We start from the raw sequence: 27,620 nt of genomic DNA on the forward strand, positions 1-27,620 counted from the left end.
ACTGGAAAGGTTTGGGATTTTTTACTTTCAGAATTGTCATCTTTAAATAAACATTCTTCATTTTAACTCTTACTTGAAGAGGAAAATGTGAGCCAAATTTCTTACAGCTTCTGACATCACAGAGGTGCTCCAGCTTTGGCAGCACTGCACAGCATGGTCTCACACAGGAACCTGAGATTTTACAGGAGGTGACTCAAATACCTACTGGCTTGAGATGCTCATCCTACACCACCTGAAACAATGCCAAAAATGAGGAGGCAGTAATTAAAAGCAGCAATTTCAATATTTGCAAGATAAACAACACTTAAGAGTGTTTAAGATCAGGCAGCCCCAAATCCAGGCATGTTATTTTTTTCCTTTCCCAGCTTTTTCCATTGTCCAAAATCTTGGCCATGACAAACACCCACACTGTAAGAAAGGCAGAATTCCCCCAGAAGAACAAAAGCTACAACACAAACTTCCTGAAACGATGCCTTTTTTGAATGTTTTTATTCATAACAGTATTACATGGTGTGTTACAGAAATTAATGGAAAATTTCTAAAAACTGGTTGTTTGTTTGTTTGTTTTGTCGTTGCTGAACGCATTATTACATAAAGTTAAAAATAATGTGTCCGTATGTGTTAACAAATGGTCATTATCTGAGGTAAAGTTAAAGTAGGTTTAGAAATGTACTGCAACAGTCATTTTATCTTTCTCATCTTCATTAAAAAAATATGTGTCAGAATGCAGAAATAAAAATGCATGAAAACCACGGAGTAAACATTTTTGCAAAGAAGGTGCCCAGTACGTTATGAGATGAAAGGTTTCCTCAGACACTTGGATGACTAGGATCTATCAAAATATCTTTTCATGACAGGTAAAGACCAAGAACCTACGGGGGGTAACAGGATGGCTGGTGGGATTCCCTGGTTTTTAAATTTAAAGTGACGAATTTAGTGCTAGTGAAGGATGAGGGATTAAACAATTGCACAAGCTGGATATTTCAGTTATCTACAATACTGGTACAGTGCAGAGGCCCTGCAGACCTCTCAACTTAGCATCTCAGCCATGACAAGGATGATCGAATCGTATGACAAGACCATTTTCAGAATTTGTTTTTATTTTTCAGCGTTGGTAAAGGTAAGACAAAGGTCCATGGTGATGGTCCAGCTCCTCTCACGAGACACTAAGATCCCAGGCTCACTCCCTCGGCACCTATTCGTTGCAAGGACTATGTAAATGATCTGCTTCCTACAAACAGGATGTCAATGGATCCTCTGAGACATAAATCTCTTCTTTTCTTTCAATGTTTTACCTCATAAGTGGAAATGCACTGATGACACTAAATCTCAAATGTCTGTGATGAACCAAAATTGTCTTTGTGGTTCCAGATGTAGGACAAAACCCAAAAGAGCCACTGAGGAAGGAAGTAGCACCACTGTGCAAATGAGGAAATTATTCTTAAAGAAATGTCCTTTCAAAACACTTTTACCTCTGCTTTGAATCCTGAAACACTCAATCCACCATGTTTTAATTAATCTTCCCCATTTAGGATCTTTCTTCTGGTGGGAGTACAAGAATCACTACAAAGCTGTTTGCACATGACTAAGGAATAAGCATCAAATGACCAAGAATGGGGAGAACAGGTCTCTTCTCTGAAGGTTCATTAGGTCTATTCACAGCTAATTCTTCACTCACATACATTCTGTAATGCACACTTCTCTAATTTCTCTAATTCAAAAGAAAAGACTGGAATCATGGTGTGAGATTTGGTTGTACATGTCAACAATTGCCACCCCAGTTATTCTGTCTTCTAAACCATTTTTAGTTTATAATAGAGATGCAAGAAAGTAAAATATTTAGAACTCCAGGCCTATTTTAATCATGACAAAAATGTAAAATCCTAATGTGTCAATTTCAAAACAAAATCTGCACAATAACCCTAAAAACTGATTAATAATTTGATTTCTTTAACCTTTTTTCCTTTTTCTGTTTTTTTTTTTTCCTTTTTTTTTTTCTTCTTTTTTTTCCCCTCTTTTTTTCTTTTTAGTGTGAAACCACTAAATTCAATATACTGTAACTGCATAGGAACATCAGGAAAACACATTTGACCTGTATAACAACTCTCTGTAGGGCAAAAATATATAGATTCTTTATGAAAATCATGTGCTAAACATATGAACCCAAACACTGCCCTTTTTGCTTCATCCATGTAAAAAAAAAAAAGATGCCTTCAATTCTTTTGTTCTGTGTGTAAACAGTTTGATGACTTCTCCACAGAGGTTCAAAGGGATGTCAATGAACTGTGGTTTCTTGTAAGTGGAGTATGTCCAAGTGATAACACTAGATCACAAACTCGTGTGTTCCCATTAATTTCACCAGTTGCTGACAAGCTGATTGCTTCTGGCAAATGCACTGGAGCTTCAGCCCACCACCAGAAGCATGTGAAGAGATGTATGTGATGTGAGAACCACAAAATGGGTCTGCCACACCTCCCCAGCACTGCATCTTGCCACCTTCTCTACAGTGTAATGGCATTAGTAAAAGAATTCTCATAACACTGATATTTACAAAAAAACTGGCAATTTTCATTCAAACTCCTTAAAGCCATTTCCCCTTAGACATTTCAAGAGTTTAACAGTAAGATTCTTTTTTTCAAGTTATAAAATAAAAATCCCATTTGATTTTTCTGATGTACAAAAAGTGATAAAGATGAACAATTTGATCACAGAATCAGTTTGTTATTCCAAAATCCATGCCATCCTTGTCCCATTGGTCAAGTCCGCTTCATCCAAATTCCTAAACCAGAATCATACCAGTATTATTTGGCAAATGATTTTTCTTTTTCATCAAAAAATGGCACACAGAGAAGAAAACACTTGTCTGCATAGCATTACAGCAGCAAGATATTGAAGAAATAAAAATATTCCTTTTCTGCACTTTGTTTAGAGTTTCCTAGGAAATACTGACTCTTTGTCTTTCCTCAGTGGGACTTGATGTCCTTTCTCTACCCCCAACATGAGTATTCAAACAGAAAGCAGCATTTCTTCCTCATGATGCACTAGAACTTAAAGGTCCATTTGGCAACATTTTCAATCAGGATGGATAAACAATCCAAGTTTTATTCTGTGGTTTCAAGTTAGGAACCATTTCCGCAGGAGGCGTTTCACTGTGAGATCTGTCACTCATACAAAAATGACAGGATAAGAAATAATAATAATTAAAAAAAAAAGAATGACACTGCCAGTAGTTTTTTATGTTGCTGTTTAAATACGTCTACACGGGGGAAAAAAGAAAAAAAAAAGCTAGGATCAGCCTGATGTAAATGATGATGAAAAACATGTCACCATGACATAAAAAGTGCCGACTTGTGCCTAAAAAGGCTGTTGAATGATAATGCCACTGCTACATACAGACTCTGCTTTTTGCTCAAAAGAAAAAGAATGTCTAATACTCAAAAAATTTCAGGATGCTCATTATTTATATGTGGCATACAGAAGATAACAGATGTTTAAAAGAAGACCGAGGCATAAGATTTCCTAGTCTGGATCCCCGTGACCTGTGGGGACGGGGCTGGACTCATGGTATGAGAAGCAGGAAGAGTTTTTTTTTTTGTGCTGCCACAGGAATCTGCCATTGGTTGCCAAAAAAAATGTCAGGAACACTCGTAGAGCCAGTCCAGGAGGGCAATCATCTCTCCTTGTCAGTCAAAATCAATCAGAAAAAAGCATGAAAGCCAAAGGCCTGCCAGGTTGTTGGGTTTCATGTGAGTCTTGGAGCACCACAAGCCTGTAACAATGCTATTTCTTAGGTCTGTTGATCTGGGCGTAGAGAGGTTCTGCTTCCTGGGGATAACAAAAACAAAATCAGAGGGCATGGCTCCAGACAGTTTTTATAACATTTTTAGAACATCCTCTTGAGAACAGCAATACCTCATGAGTCAAAACCCAAAGGAAGGGTTTGTTTTCTGCGCTGCCTTGAGTGATCACGGCACCCCGGCTGAATTGCGAAGAAAACATGACATTATTTCAGAAAACGAGGCCTTATTTCAGAAAAGGAAGGCTTGCTATCAATTTCCTCTTCCAGCGCTGGCCGTGCACCAATCCTCAGGAGGTATTGCTGGACACAGACATATGAAGAAATGAAATGATACTTGTATGATGAGATGCTTTGAAGTTTACGTAGCTGGCGTAAAAGGTCGTTACTCGTAGCAGGCTGAGACCCCCCCCAGCAGCACAACAGCAGGACAGAGCTGTGGGTTTTACACAACTCATGGAGAGAAACACTTGCAAGCAGCAACTGCTGCTGAAAGCTGAGCTCATGAAGCTGTGATGGGATTTAAAATAACGAGTTGCTTATGAGGAATGAGGATCGCCAGCTCTGTGCAGTTTGGTTAGGAGTCTGTGTAGCCATTAGTACAATCATTAAAGCAGGAGGAAAGCATGTTGGTTTGCTAATTCTTGGGAATTTCCTGGATGTGAGGCGAAAAACCGTGCCATGCTCGTCAGCGTTGCTTCACAGCTGACACCCTGTGCTGTCTTAACACTATGTTCATCTTGGCTGCAGTGGGAAGCAAACCATCCATGAACCTTGTTGGACTCCATCTTACTTCATTTCCAGAAAGTAATTTATTAAACTAAGAATGACATCAAAAAAAGAATGAGACAGGCAGAAAGGCTAATTAATGCCATCCTGCATTAGCTCTCCACAGCTTGATAAATACTCAAATATCAGGCCACGACGTTGAATTTAACCAAGTTAGAATCAATTCATGTTACAGCAGCATCAGCAGAAGCTGACTTTGAGCAAAAAAACTTTGAGGGCTGGCAAATCACTGGACACTGCAGAGCACAAAGGTCTGGCAGGGGATGGCACAGGATTTTCATCAGTGCTTATAAAAATAAGAATGCTGATGAGAAAACTAGTTCAAAGGTGGATCTGTAGGGCTATATTTACTCCATGTCCAGGGTGCCAGGCCAGTGCTCACAACCCACCTCACTATACATCCCATCATGAGTGAGGAGGAACACAACAAATCCAAAATATGACCTCTTTCCTCCATGCCAAGAAAAGTTGTATCTTATTCCTTGAAATGTCTACATTTCCAGAGCTTGCAGAGACTCTTCTTCCTCATCTCCTGCTTCCACGAAGCCCTACGAGCTTTATGGGAGGATGAGAGAAACCCTTGGTAATGATGAAATAAAGGCTGCTGAAACTATACCCAGCAAGAAGCAAATATATTTTGTGACCTTGAAAAACCCAAGGTAATCAGAAGAGATGACTGAGAGTAAATAGCTGCATTTCACATACCGTGTGGGAAGTCCACCTATGCCAATTTTACTGCAGACATAGAGCTGGCAGAATGATCTATCACAGCTAGTTCAGAGAAAATCTGTACTAATTAATGTGGGAATCTGACACATACCAGGCCATTCTTCAGGCATTTGCTGAACCTGAGGTGATTGCAAAGGGAAGTGAAAAGGAGGAGGAGAAGAGAAGGGGAGGGAGGGAGAATACCCCTTTGGAACAAAAGATGTCAGTTTTTCAAATGCCTTCGGGGATAAAAAGAGCTTTTCAAAATGTCAAGCTGGCTTGTTAGAGCTGTCCTCAAATATCTTTAAGATATGCAGATGTGCTTCAGTAACAGGTGTCCTAAGGTGTTACTGAACTTGACATCCCTGGAAGAGGAGGAGGAGTTGATCATCAGGCACCAGTGCACTCAGCAACACACGAGGCAGCCTTTACAATCAGTAATTCCTTTTATGTGCACCCAGCGTTTATCTGAACACAGATTTCATGTGGCAAAGGCCTGAATTTCTCACTGACCTGGATAATTTTTCTTCCAGTAAACCAGTTAATTTTGACTGAAAAATGTCCTCTTATGTCTTCTTTTTAGTTGATTTCCCCCTTCAGAAGCCTAAATGAGAAATTAATTGCAGCAATCGCATGCAATCCTCTCAGCCAAACGTTTTTGTCAACGAATGAGATTTGTTTTTTAATATTTTGAGAGAATTCAAGCAGTGCATCTTGTCTGTAACCCAATATTTCAAATGGCATCTATGAAGTATCGATGATACTTCAAGAGAGCAAAATTGAGCAGAAAGGGACAGAAAAGAGGCAAAAGGGAAGTTGAATGCTGTTGGCTCCATGGATAGATTCTCTCAAAATGCCAGGCAAGGGGGCTTCACAAGGACAATTTTGGAGGGACTTGGAAGCAGAAATAAACCCCCTTCTTTTTCCGTAAGTCACTCAAAAAGTGACAGGGAATATCATTAAAAGGCAGGTGAGCCTAACTCTTCTCACAGCATCGGAATAATCTCACTGATGTTTTCTGCTTTCTACTTCTAGCACTGTGTTAGGAACAGAACCAGAGGGAAGGAAATGCAAGAATGGGCCTTTGGCAGGAAAAAAAAAAACAGGCAAAAAGAGGCAAAAAATAAAATAGCATACAAGTTCTCCAATTCATATAAACATCTTGAACCTTAAAGTGTTTTCCTTTCTACAGAACTGGCCCAGAGGCACTTCTGATGTGCTCTCATCAGCCCACAGGGAGAAACCAAGAAGACAATCGGCAGCACCTTTTTTTTGTGCTGCTAAATCCTACTTGAAGGTTTCTATCAGCTTTGGGGATATGCAATTTCTGGCAAATGTTGGAAGAAAGTAAATGTTTTCCTTTATGTTTGGAAGCTGCTATTAAAGGAATGTTTAGCTACATTCTCACATACTAATGGGGCTCTACCATGAACAGTAGCCTTTAAATGACAAAAGAGTGCAAGACGAGGACATGAATTCACAGGTCAGGTATATGACCCAAGTGACAGGCTGCAGGAAGGGACCAGAAATGTCTAAACATACAGGCTTTAAGTTAGACAGCCAAATAATCAGGAAGCTACAAGTATGTTGTACAAATGCTGAGTTATGAAGTCTCTCAGAATTAACTACAAAAACTGCCAAAGAGAAGATTTTCCCTATGTATGCTACGTGTACATTTTCCAGAGACACTGCATGCTTAAAATCAGCTTATTCTTCCCATTTTAAGGAACATTTTGCACAATAAACAAGACTGCAGCAAACAGTAAGTACTTCTGGTATAGTGCACTACTGCATGAGGTAACAAGGCTGCTAATGCTTTTGAATAAGATGATGTCAATACTGTAAGTAAATTTGCATCAAATTGAAAGATATTAACATCTGCTCCCCTGCAGAACTGGAGAACATCTCTTGAAAGATTCAGCATTGACTTGGGCTTGTGTAGGTGAGCTCACTCACAAAACAGAACACAGGAAGGTTAGGAAGAAACTATTTTGACATCAGCAGTCCTTTCATCCTGCCGAGGCACCCTGCTACGTGCAAAGCTTCAGGCAAGAGGTACTGAATTGCAGAGGTGAGGGCCCTGCATGGATTTCTTTGCCCTTTACAATAGATGCTCAGCATTGGTTTTACTCCTGGCTGACTGATCAGAAAGGGCAGGCTCCAAGAGAGAGTTTCATGAAATAAGTGTGCTGAAGCACCAGCCAAAAGGAGAATTTTGTGCTGGGGATGCAAGTGAAGGGAGCAGGAATGCAATGTGTCTTGTCTAGTTATTGCATGCTGACTGAAGAAAACACGGCATGGTATTATAGCCAAGTGGAATTCAAATTAAAAACCTTTGGTGATAAAGGCAGGTAACTCCTATTTGCCCATTAACACACAGTGACTTATTTTGGTTATCTTTGTTAGGAGCACAAATACAGCAACCTTCCACTTCAGGATTATGACTGGAGAGTGCCTCTGTTCTTACTATAAACCCACCCAGGAATATTTCCTAGTTTCAAATATCCAGATTAATTATTAGCATTTTAAAATCTCTGCCATTTCAGTATTCAGATGGATGCTGTGCATTCATAAAACGAAAAAGCAGTAAGAACTACTCAGAAAGATGAACCCTGCTCCACCTTGGACCTGGTATAATAATTAACTGCAGCAAAGAAAAACCCCTACTATTTCTGGACTCCTTTCCTAACGAAACAGTAGCCATGCAATTATACTTTGTCTAATCTGTCAATTCTCCTTCACAACTTTTGAATCCAATGGCCAATTTGAAGCAAACTGTTCAGAAGTCTCAAAGATACTAAATTATCACCAGTGTCCTTTCTAAATCAGTTGTTGTGCAGAAGACAGGGGACTTTTAAATGACCTCATTAGAGAGAAAGCGAGGAGAGCTCAAATCCTAATTGAATTGCTGCATTGCCAATCAGCAATGCCACGGATCTAAACAAGCTACACAGGGTTTTGCCCCTTGTTTAGAGGAAGAAGTTGGAGACATGAAGGGTACCTGGTTACTTCAAGTGGGCTTGCAGACACTGGGAGAGGTGAGAAACCCATGTATGATCTGGTTGTTTTAAAATAAACAGCTTGAAGGGGATTGCAGCAGGGGAGATGCAAATCTCTAGGATGCCACTGTTCACAAAGCTGCCTGAATTTCTCTGGTCTTGTCCCTTCAGAGTCACTGGGAAATACGATGATGAACAAATGAGCATGAGGCCTGAAATGGCAATTTTAGGATTTCTCTGGCACGAAGCAGTCCTTCCCAAACTGTGATTCCTTTCCAAACACACGACGCTTCTCTCTTAGGTTCACTGCCCTCCTCGGTGCTGTTTCTTTGGATGGAGAATGACAGCTCTTCTAGAGCCTCCAGTAAGAACAAGTCACCCATAATCATTATGAATTTCTCTTTGGACTCTATTCAGTTCCTGTTGAGCCAGATGAATGACAGTAACAGATCCTGCAAATATAGCCTTTGATATTTGGAGGCCATTCAGAGTCCTAGTGAAACAGAGAGTGGCCAGAAGGAAGATGAAGAATCAGCTTAATATCACAGAATCACAGAATCTTAGGGGTTGGAAGGGACCTTGAAAGATCATCTAGTCCAACCCCCCTGCCAGAGCAGGGTCACCCAGAGCACATCACACAGGAACCTGTCCAGGCGGGTTTTAAGTGTTTCCGGTGAAGAAGACTCCACAGCCTCTCTGGGCAGCCTGTTCCAGGGCTCTGTCACTCTCACTGTAAAGAATTTTTTTCTGATGTTTACGTGGAACCTCCTGTGTTCCAGTTTGCACCCATTGCCCCTTGTCCTGTCACTGGACATCACTGAAAAAAGCCTGGCTCTGTCCTCCTGACACTTGCCCTTAACACCCCAGGATGCCATTGGCCTTCTTGGCTACAAGGGCACATTCCTGGCTCGTGGTCATCCTTCTGTCCACCAGGACCCCCAGGTCTCTTTCTCCTGCATATATACATGCCCTCCTGAGGCTCACTGAGATCCCAGATAAGCCTATGCTTTGTCCAACACTTGCTCTTTTCTTTTAACTTCCCAGTAAAGACTTAAGACTAGTCAGTCCTGGAGCTGACTAAGATCGTTAGGGACATTTATCACTAAGAATGGCACTTGCTCAAAGATGGATGATGGCAGCAGGCCACTGAAGTCCCACCAAAAGCTGACAGACAAATATTCTAATGAACTGTTGCTCTCCTGACACTGCTGATAGCATCATGAAGGGTGTGACATATTTTGAGGGCTTATAATTGTCTGCACACGTTCCACAGAACAACTAAACCATTTTTTGAGGAAGATATGCTCTAGCCACAAATGTTTTGAAGGTTTCCTGAGAATCTCTCGTGAACAACTGCCAGTGCAAATCTAGAACTGGGCAACAAATCAACAGAGCTGTATTTGTTCCAGCACTTAAAATTACTTTTATTGCAATAATTCTGGTATGAAATATTCCCTTTATTCTCTTCCAGAAGTTTCATTCTGTTGCTAATTTGCCTTCAAGCACCAGTTTGTGTTGTCCATATGGAGTGAGACCACATTCGTTATATCCAGTATTGTGGTAGTGAGGCTGAATTTATTCTTTTCACCATGAGGATGTTTGGTGAGGAGATGCTGGCCAACATAACCACGAGTATGCGAAGAGGCCTGACATCGGAGAGTCAAAGTTGGCTCCTCTCCTTCCCTTTTCTCATCATGCTTGAAGGTTCTCCTTTCCATAGCTCTTGCTAAGCTTCCCACTGTACAGCTTCAGGGCTTTCTAGTGTCATGACATGCTAGACCCATGGCTGAGGCTGAGTTAGGGGCTAGTCTGAAATACCCCCAAGAATAGAAATAGCTGCACTGGCAGGATCTGCACCCAACAGCCTGTAATTCAGGCTGGTTGGGTGAAAAGAACATGACCAGGTGAAAACTCCTCAGTTCAAACTTCTTTCTTTAATCCAAAATGTCAATAATAAGAAAAGTTCAACATATTTGGTAGCACTGTAGCTAAATACAGTTCTTCCTCTCTCTCTTTTTTCACCATAGATACCTCCCTCCCAGTCTCTGAAGACAGCAGGAGGGATGACACGTAAGTCAGCTGAAGATGGCACTCTCATTATTCAGTGTCCTCCTCATTCCATTTGGAAAACCATTATCCATCCTCAATGCTGCTCACAAACAAAGGGAAAACAACTGAATAAAAATCTTGCTTCTAACAGCTCTGCAAAGAGTTGCTTTTATTTCACCTGTGAAAGTTAGGCCTGTCTGCTTCTTATCTCCAATCATACAGGGACACAAAATGTAACATATCCATAAAATGTCACATTTACCTAATAAGAACCCCTCACTATTTACAGAAGAGTGAATTGTAAGAGTGGCTACTGGTAGGATGAGGATTTTGAGAGTTCCAAGTTGAAAACTGAAAAAGGAAGAGAGGGAAAAATGGAGAAAAGAAGATTGTAACTGAAGATGCTGCATTATTTCTACACGAGAATATGGAGTATCTGAAGGAACCAAGAAACCACCCTGCTTAAGTACCTTGAGAGATGAGGGTAAAAAAAACGAGGCAGGTGAGCATTCTGAATGCCTTGAAGACAAGGCAAGTAAAGACATTATGTGGGCACAGCTCATTTAATAGTGATGGGAATGGGGATACTTTAAATTTCTGAAGACAATACCAAGTCATGCTCCTGAGAGGTCCATTCACCAGAGTTGTACACTGTGCTGTTCTTGGTGTGAAGAACCATGTTCTAAAGAGCAAAGTAATCTCCCATCTGACACACAAAAGTGGCTTTTATGCAGACTGTGATTCTTTTGTACTACATGTTTCTCCCCATTAAGTTTCCCTCCAAATGCAGAGCTCAACACACACCACAGCAGTAAGTCCTGAATGGATCATTTTCCATGGAGATTAGCCTTCCGTTGCTCCGACCGTACCAGGCTCCGGAATTAGATGGGCTGGGTTTAGCAAGTGGATTTCCTACAGACGTGCTGCTGAATGCACAGAGGCACAATGATATCAGTGTAACTTCAGTGGAGAGAGGCTTTCTTTTTGTTCAGCTTCCTGTTCCTGCCTACAGCTTTTAGGAATTACCCTAATACGATAATCAGTTACATTATTTAACATTTCCCAGAATACATTTCTGAGAACTATACATATTTTATGCAAGACTCTGTTAGGATTAAGAACAAATCTAGAAAAAGCCTATGGAATGACTGGTAATGCACTGGTCCTGCAGCTCCCAGAGACCCCTGACAGGTAAAAGAATGTATTCTACTAAATGTTCTATAAAAGCAGAACAAAAGGAGGCCCTCACTTGACTGCCTTCCATGCTAAAATGTATTAATAGCCTTAAACTACTGTTTCAAATTACCTCCACAACTCCAGGTAGGTAGGTGTGTGTGGTGCTAGTTTACCAATGATGCCAACTATCCTTGTGACAGGCAGAAAATCAGAGAGATTTTAACATTATTCTCCCTGTAACAAGTATCAGAATTACACCAACTAGGAGAAACTGCAAAAAATAAATGCTTATGGATTTGCAGACTCAGGTAAAGGTCAAATTCTCTTTCTTGACATAGGACAGAACTTTTGAAATGGGCAGAAGTTGGGATAATCAGCTTTGTCAGTGCTGGCTGAGGTCAGGCAAAGGCAAAGCCCACTTACTACATGGCACCCTCCATCTGCAGAAGCAGTTATTGCTGGAGTACAATAACCAGCGGATGTTCCTCCTAAAGCAGCTCATCCCACCTTGACTCCACCCTTACACTTTTGGTTTTAGACTCAATGAGACTTAAAGCTTAACACTACTTTTGCTTTAGCCTCCAAGAGCTGAGCATTATGTTAGTGAAGCTCAAAAGAAGGGGGAGATGCCTTCTCACAGCACCACCACATACTATTAAGAGATAATCTTATTACTCCCAAGTGGATTAAAACTAAGTTACTGTTAAGATTTTTTTAACCATTTTTAATGTACAAAGTAAACTGACTCCTAATGAAAATATTAATCTTGAGTTGAAATAAAATTAATTTGGCTCAGGGTGGATAATCACTGGAAAACACCGTTCAGTTTCTGTACAAAATTCCAAAGGTTTCTACCATTGTTATGGATTTGTTCCAGGAGCTCAGTGCTGGAGCACAGAAGCTGCATCAGATCTTGTAGTAGTACAAAACATGAATGGCAGACAGGGAGAAGATAATGAAATATATCCTTCAAACAGTAACACCAGAGAGTATCTGGATGGAATAAAAATGCTCAGCACAAATAAAACTTCGTAGCTTTACTGTCTTTTTGGTAAAACATAAATACTGTATTGAAACAAAGCACAGAACATTCAGTGGCAGCCACATCATCTACCATATTTTGTAACACAAAAGATGAAGAGATCATCTTTCCCGTCTGTCTGGATTAAAATTACTTCTGTTTGATGAATAATTTTTGGAACATCAGCATGCCAATGGTAGTATGAATGATCATAACTTTCAGATGTTTTTAATTTGCAGTTGGGGATAAAAATGCACAAGCCCATTTCAATATTTTTTACACGCAGATAATAAATGTGCTTCTTCTACTGATTATCACATTGATTTAGGGTAGAGGTGTTCATGTATCATTACATAATTTTATTTAATGTTTGTTATGTCAATGGGTAAGATGTCTTATTCCATTTAATATGTTACATCTGACTGCAGGCCAGAGTGGATTTGATAAAAAAGACAATGTTCTGCCTAATGCACTGTTAGTAATGGCTCAGTTTCCCTATTTCCCCTTAGAATTTGAACACAAAGATCAGTCTACATTTCTTTGTAGCATGCAAGCAGCTGAAACACACATATTTGCATAAGTTGCAACACTTAGTGAATGGCAAAAGCCATGCAAACCACCGAGCATGAGGAATACACTGTGGATAATGGAGAGGAAAAACAGAAGAGATGAAAGGGGAAAATAAACCATGCATCCATGAAAGGAATGGTAGGCACTGGTGGAGGAATAAGTGAGCACCTCAAGGTGTAGAGAAAAAAAGGACAGATACCTACCCCAACCTGCGCTATCTAGCTACCGACCTGTGGACTTATAGTATCACCAGTTGGCTCACCAAATGGATCACTGTTGGATGAGGCCTGAGACCCATCAGGCTAGAATACAAGAACATAACACCTTTTTTTCTCAACCATAAGAAAGTGAAAAGTCAACACGAGGTTATTTTCATGCTGTGGGCATAACAAGTACATCCTATCTCATGAAAACCGGGAAGTGAGACCTCATTGCTGACCTGTTCTCAAAAACCATAATGGTTTCCTGTAGCTGGTGCAGGCAGGAAAGGACCACACCAGCAACTGTTGGAGCCCAGCCAGGAGCTGCCACAGACTTCAGAAGGTACCAGATCCAACAAACCAGAACTGCAAAAGGCCCTGGAAGCCAGTGAGTCTATGTGAATCAGAAGGAGTCCAAGCTTGTGTGATTTTGTACCTTCGGGTCCTTTTTTTGTACGGACTTCCTCTTGCCTTGGGCTCACTTAGGCTCTTATCTGCCTAAGACACCTTGTGATTTACAGTCATTGTTTGGATGACATTTCTTGCTTTGGTTCACTGAGTCTAAGGCAAAGAAATCACATACTGAGGGCCAGAACATTGAGGAATGCAACTAGGCAAGCAACTGGGATGCAAGAATGTGCAAGACAACAACAACCATCATCTTTTTAACACACAAACTCTCACATCTCTCTCTGCAGCCTCAGCATGTATGTTGTTTTACCTCGGACTCCCTTACCACCAACAACTGAATGCTGGTATGTTAAGAAGGATGTTTGATACAACTACCATACATATATGTATTTGGTTTGGTTCCTTGTATGCAATATTAGTGCTTATCAACATAAATGTCATGCTTTTAGCTATCAACACGAAGCTGGGAAGCAAATGCTGTCTGCAGCTCTCCCTTAAACACCAACCAGCCCCAGTAGAGTAGTTATTTCTGGCACCATTGAACAACATTTAAGTAGCTTCTGTCTTTTCTAGCTAAAAGGAGCTAATTAGTATTCAGAAACCTTGATGCTACTCACAGCCTCTTGCTCCTCACTTTTGCTTGGGCTTTCAAACCCCTCTTCAAAGAGGTCATCTGCAGCAGGATCACTGGTATGAGATGCTGATGATTTTGATGGAGAACTCTGTCTGGGTGCAGGGGTTGGAGCTAAAAAAAGACCAAGGTAACAGCAACAAAACATGTCTGTTAATTTGTTCAGAAAGACACAGCACCACAAAATTTGCTCATGCTTTAGAGCCCTAAAATTTTATTACCCCTGAAAATAATTTTCTGATGAGGAGCTGTAAGAAGTAAATTTGAGTTACAGAAGTCATTATCTGTTCCATATACTTGATTTCATTCAGTTGTTTCCAAATTAAGCTTGGCTGTATCTGTCAGGGAAGCACCACTGCATTACATTAAGGATGCATGAACTGCCTGCACTGTGCAAGCAAAACAGAAGGTCTCCAACTGGCCCCTGGTAGATTTGTGTCTCATTAATCCCTCCTTTCAGCAACCTGCAAAATCCCCCATCTCCAGGCTATGAACATGAGCATCTTATCTTACACTTTTTCCGTGAACTGCCCAATACATCAAGCCATTAAAATACATATCCATAACCTAATTTCTACAAAGTATGGCTTGAATCACAGAATCTCAGGGGTTGGAAAGGACCTCAAAAGATCATCTAGTCCAACCCCCCTGCCAGAGCAGGATCACCTAGAGTACATCACAAAGGAACACGTCCAGGAGGGTTTTGAATGTGTCCAGTGAAGGAGACTCCACAACCTCTCTGGGCAGCCTGTTTCAGGGCTCTGTCACGGGACATAAGTGAAACAATTTCTAAGGCTGAAAGCCACGGGCACTTTCCAACCATCTTGCAGGTCCCTAGCACAGAACATCTATTACTACTGTCTTCTCAGAAATCGAATTTCAGACTGCAGCTACTGGGGCTGTTGATTTCATTGGTCTCTGGAATTCCTCTCTGATACTTTTATTTATGGCTGGAACACACTTGATAACTTAGAGCATGCAGGAAGGTTCTCAGCCTATATCTGTGTTGCAATTTACTTTATGAACAAACAAAGGAAGAAATGCTTTGAGGGACAGCCACGTGTGAGGAAAGGTATGGCTGAAAGCACAGGGATACTCACGTGAATTTGTAGATGGTGTCGTGGAAGTCACAGGAGTCAAATTTAACTGAGAGATGTCAAAGTCATCACAATCATCTGCTTCCTGTGCCATCCCAACTTTGTTAAAGTAACTTGAGAAGGCCTCTGAGGTACAACTGAGGGAAGGCTGATCTGGTTTTCTTGATGGCACTGGTGGAGGCTGAGCCATCTGGAAATCTTTAAACATTTCTTTTCCTATTTTCTGTCTGGGCCTGTCTGTCTGCGGACTTGATCTGTTGGAATCACTTGTGGGTGGAACAGTAGCTATAGGAGCAATGGTACCTTGAAACATGGCTGCTTGTAAAGGCAAAACAGTTTGTGTTGGCATGAAGGCAGTTGGTTGGAACTGACCAGCTACAGATGGCCACGGTTGCTGAGTAGGAGGAAAAAGACCGGGTTGGCCCCACGCGATCGGTTGTCCTCCCTGCATCACCTGAGCAACTGGAGGCTGAGCACCCATGGCCAATTGCTGTTGAACAAGTGGTTGCTGTCCCCAGAAGGAGGGCAGAACAGCTCCCATGGCAACATAACCTTCAAAGAACAGAGAGAGCAGAGGGGAAAAAAAAAAACCAAAGGAGGAAAGATTTTAACACTACAGACAAGAGGATGCAGAAGAAGCTACACAGTGAATCAGAAACATGCAGGCTACATGAGTGATCCCAGGGCTTCAGCACACTTGAAAACTGAAAGTTTGAATTCACATCACTGAACAAACACTTAAAAGCAAAACCACAAACTGGTGGATATTGGTAATACTCCTTCTCCTCATATGAACAAAAAAGTCCTTCTCTTTCTCAGGGAGTTCCCCCACAGGTCTGCACAGACCTGTGTGCAAGGACCTTGCCAGCAGCTGGCCATCTGGCAGCTCTCTGAAAGCACAGAGAGGATCAGCTTGGTCAAACCACTTCCCATAAGCCCAGGAGCTCCCAAAACATTTCCAGAACTTATCCCCTTTGCAGTACAACCCACTGTGCTCTGTGGGCTCTCCTTGCTTCCCTGTCCCCCCCCATGCTCTGTCTTTCACCTCTGCCTGTCCTGTGCCTCTAAAGGCAAGGACTAAATCGGTTCTATGTTAGAGGGAAGCACTTAATACACATTAGATTCCAGCTCAAGGGCCCTTGAATGACAGGGTGACCTTCTCACAAGAGAAAGACTCTACACCATCTCTTCTGACTCAGTTACAAATCATTGGGACTTGAAGAGCAAAGTAAGTGTCTCAAATTGTGTCATAAAGCTGGAAACCAGATAAATCCAGATTTTAAAATACAAACAAACAAACACACACATTTTGTTATTACCCAGTTACTTGAGAACATAAGGTCCTGAGCTGCTTCTGTACTACACACCTAAAGCAACAAACTGCTTCAGGTATTATGCTAGCATAAAACCTCTCTAGTTGGGAAGGAAAATGAAGAGTAAAACGAAAATTATAATTGCTTCCTGTCAGACCTGACACTCTTGTCAAGATACCAAGAGTCCAGGTGGGAATTATATGATCAAGTGCTCTGTTGAATGATTCCAGGCACTCTTCCTCCTCCTTTTCCCTCCTAAGTGGAGCTGACAGTGCTGCTCTTGCTGTGCTCTGAGTATCCCAGGCAGAGATCACCAGCCAAAGCTGCATGTCTGTGCAGAATGCTTCACAGCTTTTGAATTTTGAGCACTTTGAGGAACACAGAAAAGTCTAAAGGAAATATCAGGATAAGACTAAGTAGAAAACCTTTGAAATGCAATGGAATCCTCCATCTCTCATCCTTTATTTACTGGAGACTGCCCAGGATATTAATTGCTACTGCAAAGAGACCAAAGCTAAACTACATGCTTCTTTCTCTCTTGCTACTGTACCTAGAAGGTATGTTACCCAGATGGCTGAACTATGGTTGAACTCTCAGTGACTTTTTTGGCTTTTCTTTTTAAAAATGTAGTTAAATTGAACATAATGTGCTCCCTGCTTGTTAAAGGCTTGGTTTGCCTTGCCCTGCAGCCCTGTCCTCAAAATCCTTCTCCCTTCCACTGTACTAAATTAATGCCCTGAGTACTGAAATGCAAACTAGAGCCAAGAACTGATCACCAAATTTCAGTCAAGTGCCTTTTTCCCCAGATTTCTTACCTGAGGGTACGGCAGCAGTGCTGAAAGGTACAGAACCAAACATGTCTGTACTAGCAGGAAGTGACTGGGATGAAGATGGGATAAAGGCATCACCTGGAGTAGCAGGAGTCTGCAAGAAGACATTAATAAAATGCAATGATGACATATCAGCTGCAGCTCCTGCAGCACATACTTCCGTGTCACATCAGCCATAACTCTTAAAAACACAGGTTTGCAGGGAAGAACGAAAGAAAAAAGAATGCAAACTTGTGGAAGGAAAAAAGCAAAAGAAAGTATAAGAATTTGCTGGAGACAGGAGAACAATAAAGAAAATGAGAGATTTTGTACAGCGAGGAAACCAGTAAAAATAAAATTTGCCTGGTATAAATCACATGCAAAATACTGATGGTGTTTCTTTCTCCATAACATACAGACCTAAGATACTAGGGCTCAGGTGACAACCAGTGGAGGCAGTGACCAAGACATGAACATAAGAAACAGTAAAGGCAAGTGAAGTATCTGGCATTTAACCAACAGGACCAGAGTCATAGGTCCACATTAAAGGAGAAACCCAATCCAATTGAGCAAGCTAAGGATGAGGAGACAAGACTTTGCACATCTAGTCCTAGAACATGCTCCACAGGTCTGAGGCTCCTGACTTCACAGCATCTGAATTTTCTCAGTATTCCCCCACAGCATAATGTAAGGTTCATCATCTTTATCGGAAAATGATTGTGTATTCATTTTATGATGCACAAAAGTATGCTGAGAAAATTCTTTTTGGCCTCAAACACATCTCTACTGTTTTGTCTTCCTTCTTTTAATGGCAGTTCTGGACTATGTGCTTGGTGGAACCACAGATATGTGATATCTAAGGCTGGAGCTGGATCTTCCTGCAGTGCAGGGGAGAGACAGAGTGCAGTGAGGCATGCACCTCTGACCAACACCAGGGAAGAAGATCTGCAGCTCAGGTTATATCTCATGTGACACCCAGCCCTGGATCAGAAAAATAAAACTGGAAGATATTTTTGCACTTCATCATAAAGCAGTCACTCCACATTCAATTTGCTTCACTTCTATTTTCTTGCAACATAAAAACGAGTTTGAAATCCTCCCTAGTGAAATGGCCTGATGAATTGTAAATGTGCTCAATAAATGTGCTGGAAATAGCATGTAGAAGAAGGCACACCTCAGTTTCTCTAGATACTCACTGGGGGAGAGGTTACATCAGGAGGAGTGGACATGTCCCCAAAAAGCTCTAGTTGGGTAACAGCCTGTAAACAGAAAAACAAACAAACAAAATTACCATTTATCTTTTGAGGACAAGTAAGTTTGAGTTAACTAGACACAGCTTGTAAAGTTAATTAGTAACAGCTAGCAATATAAATCTTCTCAAAAGCCATGAGGGCTTCAAATGTCCAGTCCCATATGGAGGAAACACATGGGTTCAAGTTGTGGCTTTTTGATATTGCTGATGGACCCAAACAGGCAGCAGATGATCCTATAAAATTATTCTATGGGGAATTCTCCACCATAAAAAAAATTGAGTAAGTATGAAAAAGCTATCCAGAATGGGACTGGACGGATTATTGCTCTGTCCCTAATATCAGTGAGCATGACTCATGGCCAGCCCTTTTCCAAACCCCCATGTCGAGCTCTTAAATGGCAGCAGAGTGTGGAAGGGATGGAAGGATATAGAAGGAAAGGGCTTTTCAAGTGCTGCCTGATTTCCCCTTGCCCATGGGACAGGTGTGACCTGGCTAAGTGGACTTGAAGGAGGATGCACAACTGGGTTACTGTAAGTTTGCAGCTCTACATTTAATTCATGCTGGAAATGTTTTCTCAGGGCATCCCTCAGAGCTCAAAATAGGTCACCCATACAGGCCTCACTCAACTGAACCAGAAGAGAAAACGGGATGGTAAGGCATGGATCCCTTGTAGCTCTGCATGAAACCTAAACCCCATCTCCTATCCTTATCAGGGTGGCTATTCTGGGAAGCTCGGTGGGAACTCAATAATTGCCCTTTCTCCACTACCTTTCTTCTACTGGCTTTCCTTCTTCCCTGTATCATACTCAATCCCACCCATGCACGTGGGAAGCCACAATTCTTATTATGAATGAGATTTATTGCAAATTTTAACTCTGTTCATTGAATGTCCTCCCCATCCGGAGCACATAAAACTTGCAGACTCCTATCACATGTATAGGCTTGAAATTCAGTTGAGTCTTGACCTGCAAATGTAGCCAACACATAGTGCTTTAGGCATGAATCACTGGCTGGTCAGTCTTTACAACTCACCAAACAAGCAAGATCACCCTAAGAGTCCCCCCTTCCCAACCTTTCATTATAAGTGATCCCTTCAGAAATAAGACTAATATTCAAAATACAATAATTTCAGCTGTTTATACAATTTTGCAATCTAATCTCTATTCCCACTTTTACAAAAGCCTGGATGAGTCTCAGCTTTGTGTCTAATGATGTGCCTAGGGATGAATTATTTCACATTCCATGACATCATGTCTTGAATTAAATACATCACATTGCTTTAGTGCTATGACAATATATTTTCTTCTTACAGGCTTACATATCCCTCTAAGTACCTGCATGGAAATGGAAGAAAATCCATGTTTTCCTCTGGGTACACCAATTCTAGAGTACATGACTAAAACACTGCTAGAAGTAGCTTCAGGGAAAAGCAGCAAAGCAGCCCCTAAGTCACTGCTGCAGTGAGTGCAAAAACACCAGGCAAGTGTTGTTAAAGCGCCCAGAACAGTCAGAACAATTACAACAGTAGCACTTGGCTGGAATCACTTCAAGCCTCCTGCAGGCATCACTGACTCAAGGGATGCCAGGTGACACTGAGAAAGAGCCACTTTCTTTTCATCTCTCCAAAATGACTTGGTCAGCACCACCCTTAAATCTGTTCTTTACTGCATCACTGATGGGCTCTCCACTGTTTTCTCCTCTCTGGCTTGCTAAGAAATAGCTGGTGTCCTTTTGAGGAGGCCATAAGCAAAGGCTCCCCCAGTGTTTACCAAAAGAGTTGTTGGACAGTGGAACAGGCTGCCCAGGGAGGTGGTGGAGTTACCACCCCTGGAAGTATTTAAAAGAAATGTAGATATAGTGCTTAGGGACATGATTTAAGCACTGAACGGGTAAATTAGGTTATGGTAGGGGGATTTAGGTTATGGTTGGACTTGATGATCTTCAAGGTCCCTTCCAACCAGGATGATTCTACGAAGAAGCAGGAGAGCAAGCCAGAGGGGATGTGAAAGGCAAGGCACACGTGGTTACATGGACTAGGAGAAAGTGTCTGTGAAGTTAGACATTTTTTGTGCAAAAAATATTATAAGTGTCATATCAATAGTCAAAACTGAGAGTCAGCACACTTTTGAACTCAGAGATATGGTGTGTATTTGAAAGGTGGCAACTTGGATCTCTCTGCCTCAACACCCCTGTAAAATGGGAACACTTTCAGAGCGTTTCAAGGTGATGGATCTTTGGCAACTCTTCACAGATACAATGCTGTTAAAGCTCTGAAGAGAAACTCTGCAGGTGGATTTCTAAACAGGCAGCTGGAGGGAGTGACAGGAAAACCAACCTCACTATGTATTGTAACAAACCCTCATTCACAATATTCCCCAAATAAAAGGAATATATTTTCAGGGGATTTCTTTCAGAATAGCAACTTGATGTGCAACAGGAGCTACAGAACCATGTCAGAGAATGTGAACAGAAATTTAGTGGCAACACAACTTCCTCACTGAATTACTACAGAAAACTTCAAACAACACCACTTGGAGGTGGGATTTTGAAGTCCCAAATGGTTCAGATCTGGATTCTGGATTTAGCTTGCTTCTACAACCCAATTCTCAACCTGAATAAATGAATGTATCTTCTCTGACACAGATCTAGTTTGATTCACTTGCAGCAGATGAGATTCTGGACACCAAATAGTTCTTTTATTTTTGTGGTTTCACCATCACTCCAGAACTGATTTCACCCATTAAGCTTTTTTAAATTATTCACATCTGATATAAGCTAAATTCCAGTGAAGTTAATCCCAAGCTGAACATTTTCAAATTGTACTATTCCTACACATGATTTCATCTATATTTCCTTAAAACATTTTTAGGGTCACAACCTTACCTGAGTGACTGAAACAAGATTTTCATCAATGTCCAGCAATAAGTTTCCATTCTGCAGCTGTAAAGCATGATTTATGAAATGAAATGAATGATTTATGAAAATGACATGAATTTCTGAGCATGAAAATGATAACCTCCATAATTATTGACTTCAGCATTGAAATGAAAACCCTTTCCATCTTGCAGGGAGCACAGCTATGAAATCAGGCAGTCAAAACAGTGAGTTTGAATGCTGCTGGGATGTGGGGCAAACATACACTTTACTCATGTTAAATAGCATCTTCTTGTGTGTAAGGCAATTTATTTATTAATTCAGCAATAAGCATAGCTACTGAACTCTGATCCTGCTTACATTAATGGAACTTTTCCCTGGCTTGGTGAATAAAAGGACCTAATACCCTCCAGGGGAAAAAAAAAATAAAAATCATTGAGCTTTGGACAACAAAAGCTCTAGAAGCAAGAATTTGCAGAAAAACACAACTATAGGAGAACTATAAATCAATGTAAACATATTTAAGATTACTATTTTCTTTTCATAGATTACTTAGCATGAGTCAATTCAAGTTATATAAATTTATAACCATAGGTCATGTGTGTGTAAATATATATGGGTGTATACTGCCCACTCATGCATACATATCCATATCCATCTACATATTTAACAGAAACTATCACTTCAATGCCCTCAGAAAGCTAAACTTCAGATAATGCTTATTGTAGTGCTGGAGAATTTCTCTTAAGAAACAAACATAACAGCAAGTTACCAAAAATCAACTCTTAGATGACTGAGAAGCTTCACACAAGTCACCAGCCAGAAATCCCATGACAAGCTAAAATATTTTAAAATGTTTAATATCTCTGAAACAGCCTAGAATGCCTTTTTCCCCCTGCTTATCTCATCACAGACATGAAGAAAAAAAAAATACATAAGACTGACAAAAGGCAAAGTTAAAGGAAGAAAATGCTATCATGGATGACCAGGCAGGGGCTCAGACTGATACCTTCTTGGAGCTGACAGCATGTTCCCCCAGCCCCAGGTAATGAGAAATACTCTGTCCATTAATTCAAAGGACTCCAAAGACCTTGAAAATATTCTTAAATGAAATGAGGGAGCAGTTTTGGACAATGGCTAATCACTTTTTGTCCCAACAGCCCCCTCATCTAATCCCCCCATCCCCAGCATGCAGGGATACAGCTCATCTCAGGGAATCAGATCCTGCCCCCAGCCACGCTGACAGCTCTGGGAAACCAGCTGAGAAACAACCACGTCTGGACACAGAGGGAACATGTGTGCAGCATTCAACGGACCATTAGGAATTCCCACCTGTGCTACCACAGGACCTTGCAGAAAACATTTGCCCAACATGTCACAGCACATCCCCAAGTGCCCAATTATGTAGCACTTGAGCTGCGCCTTCCATTAGCTCGTGTTCCGCGTCACACGCTGCTGAGGAGACACTTCCTAAGGGTGAAATATCCCTGTCCACTAGAGCACGGAACAGCCTGTGACTGTGCCAAGGCTGCAGCTACCGAGGGCAGAATTTGGCCCTTTGAGCCTTCATCCAGCTCAGCTTTTTGATACAAAGCACTTAACCTTGGCAGTTTAAGTCAACAATCCTCTCCCTCCTTCCCCAGAGCACAACTGAAAATAACCAGAAGCCTGGAAAGACGCTCCAGTCCTTGATCTTTCTCTAGGATTGCCATCTGTGGGTTCCTCTGCAGAGCGATGTAAAAGCTTGTTTTAATTATCCAAAAATACATTTCCCTGAATACGAAAGCACCCCTACAGCTCAACCAGGAACACACCAGGCACTTGTGCCCAGCCACACAGAGCAAGGTGGAGGAAAGAGTATTAATTCTCATACCACGGTGACACTAAACCTATAATGAAAGCTCAATCCTTCTATACAGGCACGTGAGGCATAGTGTAAATCTCTTAAACATGAAATATGTAAATCTGGCTTCTTAAAGCACCAGCAAGCTTTTTTAAAACCACTCCAGCCAGTCATGGAATTCCTAATGACACTTTTCACTAAAGAAAAACATTTTTTCCAAGAGCTGGAAAAAAAGAAACAATAAGAGGTAAGTGAACTGCAGGTTTCATACACCTGAAGCAAAACTGACCCACCTCCACTACAATATTCCCTCTGATCTCCTAGTATTCTGAAAAACATCTTCCCTTAGCAAAGCAAAAGTTCCAATTTTAAAAAGGAAATCTGAGACAGGCATATTGTGCTCCCAGGAATGTGATGCACCTGACCTCCTTCACTCCAACACACAGAACGAGTCAAAACATTGAACTTCTGTTATTCAGTCTGGTTTTACCAACAGCAAGGGATCTACACTGACTTATATCATGAGAAAACCTGCTTAATATTGCCCTACTTTTGCAAACAAGAGGATAAAAGTTGCATCTTACAAAAAGTGTTTCTCAAATCTCAGAGAATGAAGCAAAGCTGGTGCTTAAAAAGCATGAAAAAAAATACACAGTAATTAACTTCTACTCTGATACAGAGCTCAGCAAGCAAAAAAAGGGTATGAAGGATACTAAATATAGCAATTAACCAGCAATCAGTAATTAACCTTTGAGCTGGGTATTAGCTATTCAATTCTTTTGAGACAGCAGAGGGATTTAAACTTGGCTTCCTGCACTCAGGGTAAGTGCTGTATCAGTCGACCCAGCAGACAAAAGAGGGGTTATCCAACCACGGGCCTCTCTGCATTTCCAGTCTCCTTGTCCTAACATGTATTTTACACTGAAGATCTAATGACAAGTCCAACAGTCAATCTAAAGATTTTTGTTCTTATTTTAGTTGAACATGTAAATATTTTGTCTGTGTCAAAGATTTTTTCTGATGGTTCAAATCATTATTTAAGCAAAGCCTCAGTTATTTGCACAACCTTATACAACAAATGTTGATATTACTATGAGCTCCATGAGCTAGAGGGGCATGCAAATTAACTGCAATTCATCCCAAGAACAATTAGAACTATAAGGAAGGAGCACGTCAGAACTGTGACTAAACCAATCATCAGTCAAACCTCGTCTAGGAGGTTGAGACACACTAAAAACACTCAACAGACACATTGTTTTCCTGTAAAACTACAGCTGGATTAATGGAATAGCAGGACAACTCAACCAAGGATTGCTCAATTATGTCCTAATTAAAAAGAATATACTGAAGAATGTGTGTGTGAAGAAAAAATTGTCAATGGCTCTGCAAGCTTCAACCTCCTACAGATCCTAAAGGTCCTCAAATGCCGTAACCCTTCCCAGTTAGAGAGTGACAGCAGCCACCATGTGACCACCAAGCCAGATTTAACCAGGTACTGAGCACAACCCCTCAGTGGTTAGGCTGCTGGGAACATTTAGGGTGATTCCCAGAGGTGCTCTGAACATTACTGACAGACATTTTGGCATGCCATTATTCCAGAGACACGCTGTCTGTGTGAACTGATGGAGCTCAGAGGTGAGCATGCCTTCCAGATGACCCCAGGCACATTTCCTCGGATGCCAGACCTGAACAACTCACACCTGCAAACAGCCCTGTAATCCCAGCCAGAATTAAAACTCGGCTTTCCCAAATGCAGCTTCCTACTTCGGGCAGAAGAATCTGGCAGCCCTTATGGCTTCTAGACCTGAGCGGGCTGAGGTCCAGCCCAGCTTCAGATGGTCTTTCCATGTCTTGCCTCCAGGGCAGCCAAATTACTCCCTCTCTGTTCCACCCTGGTTTGTTAATATATTCCATGTAGTTGGTCCTACCAGATGACTGCCTGCATGGTGAGGCATCAGCTATCATGCCTTGAGCCTTTATACAGCAGTAGGATGAGTTGTTTGAAAGCCTTCATAAATTCCTAAGCAGATAGTTTAGACATTTTGATGAGAGGAGAAGGTTTTATTGTGATGTGACTGACAGGCTCCATGAAGGGTATTTACAGTCTGGCTCTTACTACTAAGAACACCGTGACAGGTAGAACTTGATGTGGATGTATAATGGGGAGACAATGGGAAATTACAACAAAAAGAGCTCATTAAACAGTTCACTTTCTAAAAACAGGTAATTTTACATACAAACCCACAATTTCTAAGTGAAGCGTGTGCCACTTCACACAAGCTTTTTGGGATAAGCTTGCTTTCTTTGTCTGGCTTGATGTCTAATCTCAGTGAAAGGAGAATAGGAGAATTGGTCTAAGGAAGGAGCAGAGAGAAAACATGAATGATTACAAGAAGTGTCAACTGATACAAAGAAAGGGAGAGATACTGGGAGGACACTGAAAAGTGTGTGCTAGTAGCTGAGCTGCACGCCCAGCAGAGGAAACCTAGAGGAGGGCAGGATTGCTGGGAAGGGATGCAAAGAGATGGGGAAATACAAGAATTCTATCGAGCAAGCAGTCTTTCCATCCCAGTGTCAGAGAAGTGCCTTGGCAGCCAGCCACCACTCATAATTGAGTTCAGTGCGTACATTCAAATTCCGAGATCCAAGACTCATTCCTTTCCGCCTCACTGGCACCGCATTTACATGACTTGGTATCAGAGATCACGAGGAGTCACACTAGAAAGTACTTTGACACCTTCTGACAAATGGCCTCACTGAACGGCACAGCGTTGCCTAAGCACATCAGCCATCTCGAGGCACCATGGAGGACACTTCTGCTTCATGGCACCACCAGAAGGTGCTTCAGACCTCCAGCCCCAGCAGGATCCCAAACAGTTCTGGTTACTTAACAAGCTGCATCTTATTGAAAACCAGTATGAACTACACTTCCCATTTCAAAGCAACCTTTGGAAAGTGGTTTTAATTTTTACACTGTGGTAGCTGTCGCCCCACCTAAGCCTGTTTAGAAGTTATCATAGCTGCAAATCATTTAAAGTTCCTCTGCAGCCAGGAAAGAACCACGTCCAGGTGCATGTTTATTTCCACTCAAGAGGGACACCTCATGCAGACAGGAGGAATTTCCCCATAAGTGGCTATTTCTCTCCACTGATTACAGAGGGTTGAGGGTGGAGGGCACAGGGATGACTGCTTCACTGTCCCTCAGCTTTATCTGTGGAGGCTAGAGGTAACTTGCCTGAGAACACACCACAGGAAAACAAGCCCAAGATGGAAAATCAATCTCTGCCCAGGGAACGTGCACAACTCCATTTGTACTCAAGCAAAACTTGCTTCATTTTTATTGTGTTATAGTTATTGTCAGAAGAGAGAATTCATGGTGCCTGAAACCCATTTAGGAGCTGCAAAGAGTTTTTCACTTTATTAATCTGTTATGAAATTAATGAAAGCAAGATTTTCTAATAAGGAAACTGTCCTTATATGTTTAAACCAGGTAGATGAGCTAAATTATTTGCCCTCAGATTGAATTTTAGAGGTTTATATAATAATGACAGCTATAAATTGCATAAAAAAATTATAGCAAGTGTCTCAATGACAGAGAGTCTCAGACGTGGAAGGGTGAGCAATAAATCAGACAGGCAGCGGAATATTAAATACCTAATTTTAAGAGCTATTGCTGCTTTTAAAAAAAATATATACTAATAGAAAGGTGAAACAAACATCTCAGCTACATATTTCTTCCTCTTGTCTTTATCTTTTTTTTCATAAATTAAAGTACATCACTTGTTTGGAGAAAAAGCTCCATTTACATTTAACCATGAACTAGCAAAAAAACCCCTAAACCCACCACATAAAATATTTACATCTGCAACCAGCTTCATAGAGATGACAGATCAAATACATTTGATGATTACAGAGTGGATTCCATATGCCCGTATCTCACAGTCACGTCCTTTGCCAGGACAGTCTAATCCCGAAGTGTCTGCAGACACTTTACAAGTGTGCTGTATACCCAGGCTTCCTGCAAGGACCTAAATTACAGACTATGCTCAGAGTAAATCTGAAGCACTGCTGAAGGAATAAT

At 41.3% G+C, this 27,620-nt stretch overlaps 1 protein-coding gene across 13 annotated transcripts in view; it reads right to left on the reverse strand.

Annotated features, from left to right (window-relative positions):
- Positions 1 to 1,308: 1,308 nt before the first annotated feature.
- The window catches only part of DAB1 (DAB adaptor protein 1), a 444,762-nt gene continuing 418,450 nt past the window's right edge, over positions 1,309 to 27,620 (reverse strand). For 10 of the 13 annotated variants that reach the window (XM_051625711.1, XM_051625710.1, XM_051625714.1 and 7 more), the window contains 7 exons: positions 21,706 to 21,762; positions 18,766 to 18,828; positions 17,576 to 17,684; positions 15,451 to 15,999; positions 14,337 to 14,464; positions 13,312 to 13,410; positions 1,309 to 3,825 (listed from right to left, as the gene is read on the reverse strand). In XM_051625711.1, the coding sequence (XP_051481671.1) occupies positions 13,327 to 13,410; positions 14,337 to 14,464; positions 15,451 to 15,999; positions 17,576 to 17,684; positions 18,766 to 18,828; positions 21,706 to 21,762 (990 nt within the window). In that variant the 3' untranslated portion in view covers positions 1,309 to 3,825; positions 13,312 to 13,326. The remainder of the gene's footprint in view (positions 3,826 to 13,311; positions 13,411 to 14,336; positions 14,465 to 15,450; positions 16,000 to 17,575; positions 17,685 to 18,765; positions 18,829 to 21,705; positions 21,763 to 27,620) is intronic. The other 3 variants (XM_051625721.1, XM_051625719.1, XM_051625718.1) reach the window with 2 other exon arrangements.

Source organism: Apus apus, chromosome 7 (assembly GCF_020740795.1).
Source record: "Apus apus isolate bApuApu2 chromosome 7, bApuApu2.pri.cur, whole genome shotgun sequence".
Classification (NCBI taxonomy): Eukaryota; Metazoa; Chordata; class Aves; order Apodiformes; family Apodidae; genus Apus; species Apus apus.